At 33.1% G+C, this 11,886-nt stretch overlaps 1 protein-coding gene across 5 annotated transcripts in view; it reads left to right on the forward strand.

The window, feature by feature from the left end:
* Positions 1–11,886, forward strand: part of LOC117115020 (hepatocyte growth factor receptor-like) — a 76,452-nt gene that overhangs the window by 44,052 nt on the left and 20,514 nt on the right. For 3 of the 5 annotated variants that reach the window (XM_033258653.1, XM_033258655.1, XM_033258656.1), the window contains 8 exons: positions 339–488; positions 1,355–1,598; positions 2,177–2,224; positions 5,049–5,186; positions 5,809–6,071; positions 6,418–6,690; positions 7,718–7,854; positions 8,253–8,619. In XM_033258653.1, the coding sequence (XP_033114544.1) occupies positions 339–488; positions 1,355–1,598; positions 2,177–2,224; positions 5,049–5,186; positions 5,809–6,071; positions 6,418–6,690; positions 7,718–7,854; positions 8,253–8,619 (1,620 nt within the window). The remainder of the gene's footprint in view (positions 1–338; positions 489–1,354; positions 1,599–2,176; positions 2,225–5,048; positions 5,187–5,808; positions 6,072–6,417; positions 6,691–7,717; positions 7,855–8,252; positions 8,620–11,886) is intronic. The other 2 variants (XM_033258654.1, XM_033258657.1) reach the window with 2 other exon arrangements.

Genomic DNA, 11,886 nt, shown 5'->3' on the forward strand with positions numbered 1-11,886 from the left:
AATCAGATTCCTGTATTATTTACAACCAATCAAGTTTTTGCATTGTACAATCAAGTTGTTGCATTGTACAACCAATCAAAATACTGTATTACAGCCAATCAAAATACTGCATTATTGTTATTTGCTGTATTTAATACAAGTAATCAAAATTGTCTGAATGAAATAATTCAGAATGTTTATATTTCATTAAGCATAGAAATGTGATACATGCACAGCAAACTTACTCATGGTACCAAAAAATGTATACATATTTAATAATGACACTATAAAAGTGTAATTGTAATTAATATAATGATATATTTTTTTTAATGATCATGTACTCATTTCCTTGTCTTTAGGGAGATCATCTGAACTTAGCAGCTACTCCTAGCGATGTACTAGTGACAGTTGGTAGTAGTGTGTGTAACATCACTGAATTGTTGTATACAATGTTAAGATGCGACCCTCCTGAGTTACATCAAGGTCGTAGTGAAACTGATGCTGTAACGGTAGGTGTGATTCAGTATCCCACTTAGCATGAATGCATATCTTGTCAAAGTCTTTGATTTGAATGGCAGAGCGGTAAGGGAGGGGTGCCGCTAACTACACACTAAACATCAGCACTGGTTCGAACTTCTCTGACACCAATTGTTAAGTTGGTAGAACCAAGTCTTCTCAGATAAGGACTTAAAAATAAGAGATCTAGTGTATCCATCTGGCTCTAGTGCACTTTAAAAAACCCATTGCATTTTTCGGAAGAGCAAGGGGTTCATTTTAACCCCTATCGCCTTTATATGGCTGCTACAGTAGTCACGGACCACGACCATACACAAGTCCACTGCGAGTTAAAGGTTATTCTCCTAGCATTTAACTTTATTCAGTTTTTTAAAAAAAATCTTGATTTGATTTAAGTTAACTTTTATTAGTTCAAAAAAAGTTAACCTACAATTAATCTAGATTAAGTATTTCAACTTTCACTGACACTGACAGAAATAATTAATTGCTGATTTACAGGCATTTTAATATGAACATTCTTAAATTATCAATCACTTTAATTTCTTTAATTTCTAAAAAGTCAATAATTATATAATAATAATAGTTATACTTATCATTTTTAAGTGTCTTTGCTTTTGGTTACAGAATTTTGTTAAGTTAAATTTTCTATTTATAGCTAGTATGTTAATGTACTTAAACATGTACTTTTCATAAGTCCATCTATTATTATTATTATTATTATTATTATTATTATTATTATTATTATTATTATTATTAAAACTAAGCATTTGAATTTCAAATAATAATTAGCCTAACACAAAATTGAACAATGCATTTATATATATATTTTTAGACATAAAGTTTATTAATTTATTTTCAGGTGACTGTCGGTAATCTACAGTATGACATTGGCAGGCTATTGTATATCGATAGTCTTAATAACTCACCAAAGTACTGGCACTACATTCTCGTCACCGCGTCATCTTGTATCGTCATGTTCGTCATTGTCGTTGTCCTTATCATGCTCTACAAGCGGCGGTTGCGCACTAAGCAACTGATGCAAAACGAACCCGTAGTACACTTCAGGCCTGAGACTTACCGTCTCGATTCGACCACATCTAATAGTAAGGCCTTGTTTGTTATATGCATAATAATATTATATGTGAATAATACATACTTATTTATCTGGCTGTTTACTTAACTTACATTTTAGCTATAACATCTGTCTCTTATACACATCTAGATGTGTATAAGAGACAGGTATAATGTAATGATAATAATGACATTTTTAATATTGATAATAATTTTGATAATCATACATTTTCAAAAATGTAAGTAATATTTCATTATTTATTCTGCAACTTCATCCACTGGATATTGATAAGATAATACTAATTACAATGATTAGATGCTATTGGTGATGATAATAATAATAGTAGTCTTTATTGTTTTATTTTTTATCCTTTATTGGGCCATCATCAACAACACCATTATCAATAACAGCATTATCAGTATAATGCTGTGTAGTCCACTTGTTGCTTGTTGTATTGCTTTTCTCCCAATTATCTGCAATCCCTCTGAAACATAAAATATATTTTGCAATCCCAATGCTTTTATGCAGTCATTTGATTTCCTATCATTTGCGTGCTTATTAGTGGTTTTTTTTAAACCCTCTTTTTTGGATGTTGCTCTCAACTAGCAGCAAACGGTACCATTTTAGAGGAGCAGCATCCTCTTCTAATAAAGTCAAGTAAGAACAAAATAAAAAAGTACTTTTTACTAATTTGTGTTTGCTATTTCTTCTCTCTGCTTGAACATTCTCTTTGATTTTTTTTTAAAATTAAATTTTACTGATCATATTGTTTTTTGTTCTTTCAATATATCATCACTCACACGATATCATGACACACAGGTGAAAACAGTTTCTTTTTGCTTGTTGTCGAACACTTTGTATTCTTTGCTGCACAAAGATGGTGTGACAATAACTGTAAATGTTAAATAGGTTTCATTACATTCATGGGCAGATCTAGTAGAGGGCCTCCATTTTGCCACAAAATTGTTAAAATTTCAGTGCATATCAGTGTTATGTGCTACTCACTTATCTATTCTGAAACTGTTGTGCACAGCCAAGTAATTAAATGCCGACTAGGATTCCAGTATACTTGACGGTGGACCAAGTGGTTGATGCCCAGGCTCTCTTTGGGTTTAGGGTTTTTAATTCTCTCTGTGAATTTTGGTTGTGTTGCTGGGGTAGGCATTTTAGTGTTTGCGTTGGAGTATAAATGGGTGTCTGATAGGCCTACTTCAAATTTATTTATTAGCACAAGAAGACTGTTTACAGGATGTGTGTGCTTTAGTTTTTCAATAAACATACATTTATGGTTTAAAAAGATAAAAATTGACAACCTATTCTAGGTAATGTCAATATTCTACAAACCACAAATAAACCTATAGAACTAAAATCAATAAAGTACAATGCATTGTGATTTGTGAAATGTGATGTGGTCATGCATTGTTCTCTCAGGCCAAAACATAACCTGGAATTTTCTGATGATAATATTATTGAGTAAAGAATAATAATAATAATGGATAATGTTATCACAATTAACCTTCTTTACAAAGTGTAGTGAAACCTCTCTATATATAATACCTGATGAATGAGATTTATTGGAGTGATTTTGATTTTGTTTTGTCATGTTTGCATTGAGGTGGATTTGACATTTTTTTTCTATAATTTAACTTTACTTATGACTGTGTGTTTTGTCTTCTTGATTTGTAATAATTTTGTTTACAAAATTGTCTCTCATAATAATTTCATAATTTTATTTCTCTCAAAATTTAAAAGTAAAGAGTCTGGTAAGCAAAAAAGGAACATGTCCCTGTACAAGATTCCTACTAGTTCCTCTTTTATAACATGAAAGTGTAACATGTTATACTTCCATGTTATTTATTAACATACTACATTTATATATCACTTTGTCAGGTGTTGACACTAATCTGCAAAAAGAAACAAATAAGTTGGTTTAAAGCCCCATTCCCAGCAAAATTTCACTAAAAAAGATTTTTTTTTTTTTTATAGAAAAGATGCATATGCTTTACTCTATTCATTATAAACAATGGAAAAATATTGGCATAAATTTTAATTTTACGCAAAAGAATAAAGAAAAAGAGAAATACAGACTATTTCTCATAGCAGAATTACCATTTTCTCGACGAATTCTTCGTTACTAGGCAAATTCAGAGGTTGTAGATCGCATCCGCTGGAATGCTCTGGCTTTTATGTATACTTTATACAGTCAATGAATTGATTTTTGTACTTCGCATCTTGCACACTGCGATTGATCGAGTAGGCCTGAGATATGTTTGTTTAATTGTCAAAATCTCGGTCAGAATCATTTTTTTAAACAGATCTGAAATAATTTCACAAATGTCAATACTAGCAACGGAAAATATCATGTCGGCCATTTTTATGTGTGATAACAGAACCTAAATTGTGGTAAATCTAGGCTATAGCCTAGCAGTGTTGGATAGGCTAATGTTTTTGGCGCCTACTATGTTTCTTCGCAGACCTATCGCAAAATAAACAAAAAAAAAATCCATCCACATTTATTTTTTGTGTTGAACACAAAAAAAATCAAATTTCAGTCTTATTTTACATTTTTTTTATGTTTAGGAATGTCTAAATTCAGTTATACTAGCAATTTCGTATTACATTTATAAATCTTTATAACATATATAAAATTCAGATTTTCCTTAACAACTGAAATCTTGCCGGGAATGGGGCTTTAATAAGTATTATGAGTTCCAAATAATTAGGTCTGCACACCCAACCCTTAAATTAGGTGCATCGAAGGTCATTAATGATCAGTGCATCAAAGTTCATAATTATCTGTTCTTATTCTGTTTGTAGAGCTTTTTATGGGTACCTAATAAAATCCAATAAAGCTCTTTCCAGACTATCAAATTTTCTTTGACAAAAAACTGTTCTATGCCCATATACTGTATATATATATATATTGATGTGCCTATATGTGGTCATGATGTGTTGTCATCATCACCATTCACATGTTTTTGTCAAATAAAAAATTTGGACAGGACTTTATAAAAAAAACAAATAATTTAACGACACAGGATTGTATGTATTTATTGTTTATTTATTTTCCCAATGCATGGTACCATGAATTTGTATGCATGCTACATTTTTTATAATGTCTAAATATCTAGAATTAGCCTATTGTGTTTAATAGTAATTTTCTACCAAATTATCAGCCTCATTTTTATCATGTTTTTTTAATAGTAATTTATAATTATGTCATTTTGTTTATAAGAGATTGGTAGAATTTAAAAGGAAATTACATTAAACAATATCATGATGGGTTCATACATTTCTGGTAGCTATATATGGCCTCAATTCTTATTCTCCTGTTTTATATCATTTCCAAATTAAGTGTTTTTTGATGTGTTTCAAAGATTTCATTAATATAATGTTCCTTTCACAATCATTTATATTTGGATTTCTATTGTATTTCAAATTTCTTTAATTACTTATAGTATGTTATTAACTTATTTTACAGTGTATACAGAGAATCCATCATTCCGTCAACGGGAAAAGAAACCGCTTTTATCCATCATCAGCACAGAAATGAGAATGCAAATTCAGGAAATCCTAATTCCGGAGGATAGTTTTGTTATTGAAAACATCATAGGAAAAGGTATGTCTATACAGGTAGCTCTTTTTTTTTGTGAATGAATCACTTATTAATGGCAATAAAAACTAAAGTATTTCTTCTTTTTACATTTTTTTCACCAAATCAACAGCAATCTTATTGGTCACAAGTTATACTTGATTAATATATAATATTTAACAACAGTACAAGAAGACAGAAAACAACTACCATATTTTTTCAAATAAATGCCCTGCTTTGAATAAACATCTCCTCCAGATCATAATTTGGAATAAACATCCCGGAAATATATATTTTCCTAAAATAAACACCCCACCCCCACAAAAACTAATTGAAGTAACATCATTTGCAACACATTCTATTGAGGTCTTACTCCAGTGGAATTACATTTTTCTAACCCGGTTGGGATCAATAATCTTTTTATGATCAAACAATAGCACATTTTCACAGTAATGTAGTTCATATTTACAGTGGAATTAAGGGGCGTTTATTTGAGTATAATGTATCCATTTTTACACCAAAAATGCCTCTCTCAAATAAACACCTCCTCTAAATCCCCTTCTTAATAATAAATTCCACGTAGCATTTATTTTAATAATTATGGTATCCTATTGTTTAAATACAAGTTCCTATTGTTTTTCCATATTAGGGCATTTTGGCAGCGTGTATCAAGGATCGCACAAGACGAAATCTGGAGAGGTGAACGAGATAGCCATCAAATGCTTGTTGCCTGGCAGCGCTCAACAGGATATGGTCCACTTCCTCCAGGAGGGAATGATGATGAAGGACTTTAAACATGAGAATGTTCTAGCCCTCATCGGTGTCTGTATCAACAAGGAAGGGGTACCACTGGTCATACTACCGTTTATGAAACATGGTGATCTCTTAACATACATCCGGGATCCTAAATATGTGAGTTATACGTGAAAACAATTTATAGCAGTCAGGGGCAGATCCAGATGTGGGGGAAATCTGAGATTCATCTTTCCCAGATATGAGCAAAATAATCAAAAATCACTTTCGCCTTTCCCCCCCCCCCCCCCCACAAGTGTATAATAGCATGCCTCACGTCCCACGTCCCCCATCAATCCCCATGTCAATCTAGACACGCCACTGGTTTACAGTTGAAATACCAGGAGGGCACATCCAATCGACACTTTATTGTTCATTGATTTATCATTAACATAAAAATATAATTCAGTACGTAGACGCTCTCAAATTGAATTGTATTTATTTTATTTCTCTTATTGTTTTTCAGGATTTAACAGCGCGTGAATTGCTAGTGTTCAGTTTGCACATTGCTTGTGGGATGTCATACTTAGCCAGCTTGAAATTTGTTCATCGTGATCTTGCGGCTAGAAACTGCATGTTGGACGAAACTCTGACTGTCAAAGTTGCAGATTTTGGACTTTCTCGAGATATTTACGAGCGAGATTACTATAGTGCCAAAGATAAAAACGCTAAACTTCCAGTTAGGTGGATGGCTTTGGAGTGTCTGGAGAGGAATATTTATAATACAAAGACTGATGTTGTAAGTTACTAAAACTTGTAGTGTTTACTGATTATTCTGTACAATATGTACTTTGTAAAAGAGTCTACTATTAAATCTTGGAATTCTTGTGGTCAGAATTAAATTCTATGAACAATAATGTTTTTAATGTGCCAACGGCTCAACATAAACAAATAAAATTGTTGTGACATACCGAATATACTTATATACTGACGATCTGCACATTTTGTGTGTTTGACGTATAAAACGACCCTCTGTATCATTGTCCGTATTCCTACTTTTTGCTTCTCTTTATACTGCGTCTAGCTAGCTTAAAACGGATTCAAAAGAGGGCTAATCTTTCAAATAATACTGTATTTTTACGGCTTTTTAAATGTTCATCAAAATGTTATTTCCTCGCAATAATTGCATTTGTTCATACTAACAGCACCTAAGGCGAACATGATTTATACATTTTTATGTGTTGTCTGTATAAGACGCAGGTGGGCGAAGTGCAGCCCGCGGGCTGCATGCGGCCTGCCAGTGATTTTTTTGCGGCCCATGAATAAGAATTACAAACCCTATGTTTGTGGCCCGCCAACCACCTTTGGCTTGAAAACACCTTGTTTTTTGCGGTCTGGCACCGATCATTGTAAAAATTAATAGTAAAACTGAGCATAAAATGGCCATAAAACAGTGTATGAAGGTTTTTCATCAAAGTTTGGGTGCGGCCCTAGGAGTTGAATTAAAAATTCACTTTGGACCTCCGACCAGTTTTAATGCCCACCCCTGGTATAAGACAACCCCCCCCCCTATTTTTCTATCGTAATTTGCTATTTTAAGCCTTGTATATTATACGTGACAATATTACAGTATCATAATTCTATTTTTTATTTCTAATACCCGCAAAATTTAATTGTTCATTGGTGACATTCCAGATGAGGTAAATATTAATAAATAATAACTTGTGGCAAGTTTAGAGGAACACCAGAAATTACCACCACTAAAAGTATTTTATTATAAAATAATATTAGTAGTGTAATAACATTTAAAAAATTTCTTTATGTAGTGGTCATTTGGTGTTGTTATGTGGGAAATGCTGACAAGAGGTATAACTCCATACCCTGCTGTAGATAACTGGGATATTAATAGGTACCTTGCACAAGGTCGTCGTCTTCCACAGCCTCAGTTCTGTCCTGACGAAGTGTAAGTACATTAGTTATTCATCAGATTGTAGGTAAAATTCCAGTTGCATGTATTTGTTGGGGGTTTTTAAACTATATTTATAGAGGGTATAAAAGAGCACGCCTCTTAAATAAATGAAATAATGTGATGCTTTTTATCAGCGTAGTCTCATTACGAGGCTTCAGGGCAGTCACAGGATTTGAACCTAGAACCCTGAGGTTGGGAGGCAAACATCTTAACCACCAAGTACATCTTTGCTACATTTTATTTTGTTAATAATTCCTAATCATGTTCATGAATGAGAATATTGTTATTTTTTTGTTGAAACTTTTTTTCTTTCAAGGTGCATTCTTACCTATTACTCAAAATTATTATGTAAATGAATAGTTGTTTTATTATTTGGTTTTGCTTGTGTTTAGGTACCATATCATGCAGCAATGTTGGGCTTTCAGCCCACAGTCAAGACCCTCCTTTGATGGCCTTGCCAAAAAACTGTCAGATGTTCTGGAATCGAGCCCAGCAACCCCAACCTCACAAGATACATACGTGTATGTTAATGTACCGCGTAACGAATCATATACGCTCGCAACGAAAAATGAACATGAACCGCTTTCGTCATTTGTACTCGACGGATACATGGCAATGGCAAGTGGCAGATCAGCAGAACAGGAGGAGGCGGCACCTACCCCGTATGCCGAGACACCGATCCACTCAAAGCTTCCATTAGCACATCAATCTAAAGGGCAACAAGAGACCATAAAAGAAGATATAGAGGGTTACCTCAAGGTTTCACCGCATTAGTACACATCTAGATGTGTATAAGAGACAGACAATAATGTTTTTAATGTGCCAACGGCTCAACATAAACAAATAAAATTGTTGTGACATACCGAATATACTTATATACTGACGATCTGCACATTTTGTGTGTTTGACGTATAAAACGACCCTCTGTATCATTGTCCGTATTCCTACTTTTTGCTTCTCTTTATACTGCGTCTAGCTAGCTTAAAACGGATTCAAAAGAGGGCTAATCTTTCAAATAATACTGTATTTTTACGGCTTTTTAAATGTTCATCAAAATGTTATTTCCTCGCAATAATTGCATTTGTTCATACTAACAGCACCTAAGGCGAACATGATTTATACATTTTTATGTGTTGTCTGTATAAGACGCAGGTGGGCGAAGTGCAGCCCGCGGGCTGCATGCGGCCTGCCAGTGATTTTTTTGCGGCCCATGAATAAGAATTACAAACCCTATGTTTGCTGTCTCTTATACACATCTAGATGTGTATAAGAGACAGTGTGTCTGTACAATTGATAAAAAGACAGAGACGATATGCGCAAAGTCAAAGTGAAAGATAAACTGAGCCCTGTTACCACGCACACAGATCCTTGCTGAATATCTCAGGAACATGAGGTCTGTGTGAATTTACTGAGATGAAAGATACTATATTCTTACAAGAATATGCGTTCTTATACCTTTCTAGAATTTTTTAATAGTTACGGTAGTACCTTTCTGTCATGTAAAACAGGTACAGTACACATGTAATAAACTTTAATTGTTCATGTGTTTTGACAACTTTTAACAGTTTGCTTAAGACTTTTAGTACATTTTAACTTGATTTACATCAAGTAACCAAATGTGAAAGTCCCAAATGTATCAACATTAATATTGTAACATAATTTTTGCATTCAATAAATGCTTTGAAAATCTCAATTACTAAAAAGTATGCCTACTTAATTACAAAAAAAAGCAAAAAAAAGTGATATTTTGCAAATAAAATATTTATGTAAGTTTTTTTAAGAGAGTATACAATCATTTCATTTCATTTCAATTTATTCAGTGATTTCACAAATTCACAACAAAAAATCACAAAAAAGCTCAGAAGTGCTCATTCCATTGTGGTCCTTAACCGAAACACAAAAAACAAGAAAAATAAAAAAGACAAAAATAAATATAAATTAATCATAGAACATTAGTCCAAGCCTCAAAATCCTTCAAATATATTTTAAATTATTTAAAAACTATATTTGAAATGTTGGACACTCAAAAACCTAAAATATTATCTACAAATTTGTGTGTCAATGTTCTTGCAACCACAATTTTCCTGGTATTTTTATAGAACTGCAGCAATTGTTATGTCAATAATTATGAACTAAAAATAATTTCTTACTAACCTCCATTAGTATGCATCACTAGTTTTGGTATTATGTTATTCAATTGTGCAAACCTGTACGATTCTAATAATAATATCTGTAGGCCTATAATATTAACCACACATGTATGACTTTGTTTCTGTATAGAGTACATTTTAAGTATGGATAATAGACTCATACACTACCAATGTTTCTTTAGAAGTTTTTTTTAAGCATTATATATGAATATAATATATGAATATAATACTTGAATAATAATATATGATACAATATTGTACAGATCTTTCTAAACTAATGATACTATCTATTATTGTATATAATCTGTAAATAATTTATAACAAATTATTTTTTTACCATTTTGCATCAAACGTTTATGTTCATTGAGATAGAATTGATATTTGTACATTGCATTTATCCTGAAAAAAATATTGAAACATAGTACTGTACTATATAGAAAAGTTAATGTGTTAAAATTTATCAAAGACATGATTAAAACAATCTGAATTTGTGAATAATTGGCTAGTGTTTAAATGTCTGTGACTAGGGACATAACAAAGAGCCCTTAGGCACCTGGCTCATTCCTTCGTGCTCTACAAACTTGAGCTTTAGATCTGGGTAGAGCCCAAGGGCACGGAGCATTCTTGAAGTTTTAAGGGCATATCTTTCATGTTGTTTACACATTCTGCTTAATAAAAAGCCCCGCTTAGCTGATTTGGTGCAAAAAAATGTTTAACTTCCTGGGGCCTGTTGTTCTGGACCCATGACTTCCAGTGGTCTCATAGGTGTGGGCAACTGGCTCAGCTATTACGCCACTGTGCATGCAACAAATTTGTATCTGAATTAGTGAATAACTGGCTAGTGTTTAAATGTGTGTGACCAGGGACATAACAAAGAGGCCTTTGTGCCTGGCTTATTTCTTCCGGCTCTGCTAACTTGGGGTTTGGGTCTGGGTAGAGCCCTGGGGCACGGGGAATTTTTGATGTTTTAAGGGCATACCTTTCATGTTGTTTACACATTCTGCTTAATAAAGAACCCTGCTTAGCTGAATTGGAGCAAAACAAATTTCGTTGAACCTCCCAAGGCCCTGATCGAGGTCCCGCTGTTTTGGGCCCTTGACTTCCAGTGGCCTCATAGGTCTAGGCACCTGGCTCATAGCTATTATACCACTGTCTGCCTGTAACAGACAAATTTTACAATTCTGAAGAAAACACAGCGAAAGGTCTGGTTAAAAACGTGAATACAATTTTGCGACAAATGGAGAAAGGAACGTGGCAGTGTCAAGGAGGGAAGAATAAATTGATGTACTGTACTGATGGAATGATGAGCGATGGAATGTAGAGGAAATGGAAACATCAATGATAATGGAAGGTAAAACGTATAAAGATGTGCTTCCAGTCTATAACAAAGGTGATAAAAATAAATCCCAAAGCTTATAAAAAGTAATTTTGACTACATCTATCCATATAAGTACTTTCCATTTTAAGTAGTTCCATTCTGTAAGTGAAGGGTTCCCGCTGTTATATGAGAATTTTAAATAAAAAATAAATAAAATAAACAAAAACATGGACATACTGTAAGTTTTTCTCATCTTCTACAACTGATCTTTCTATGAAATTGGTCAGTTAATCAAACTTAACTGACCAATCAGAACATTGCTGAGGTTACCCAACTGTCCCACAAACACACACTTGTCTCACAAATTCACCTGTTTATGTACGTTCCATGCTACCTTTTGTGGGAGCTTGGCAAAAACATCTGTGAGGTGGACCTTAGGTAAATAAAGGCCTGTTTAATATACCCTCAAAACAAAAAGTAAATATAACATCATTATGTAAAAACCATTCTGAACAATAAATTCCCTGAGTGTTTATTCAAATGAATACGGTATATATA

Source organism: Anneissia japonica, unplaced genomic scaffold (genome assembly GCF_011630105.1).
Source record: "Anneissia japonica isolate Jap-2015-1 unplaced genomic scaffold, ASM1163010v1 scaffold24_len2511860_cov200, whole genome shotgun sequence".
NCBI classification, from domain to species: Eukaryota; Metazoa; Echinodermata; class Crinoidea; order Comatulida; family Comatulidae; genus Anneissia; species Anneissia japonica.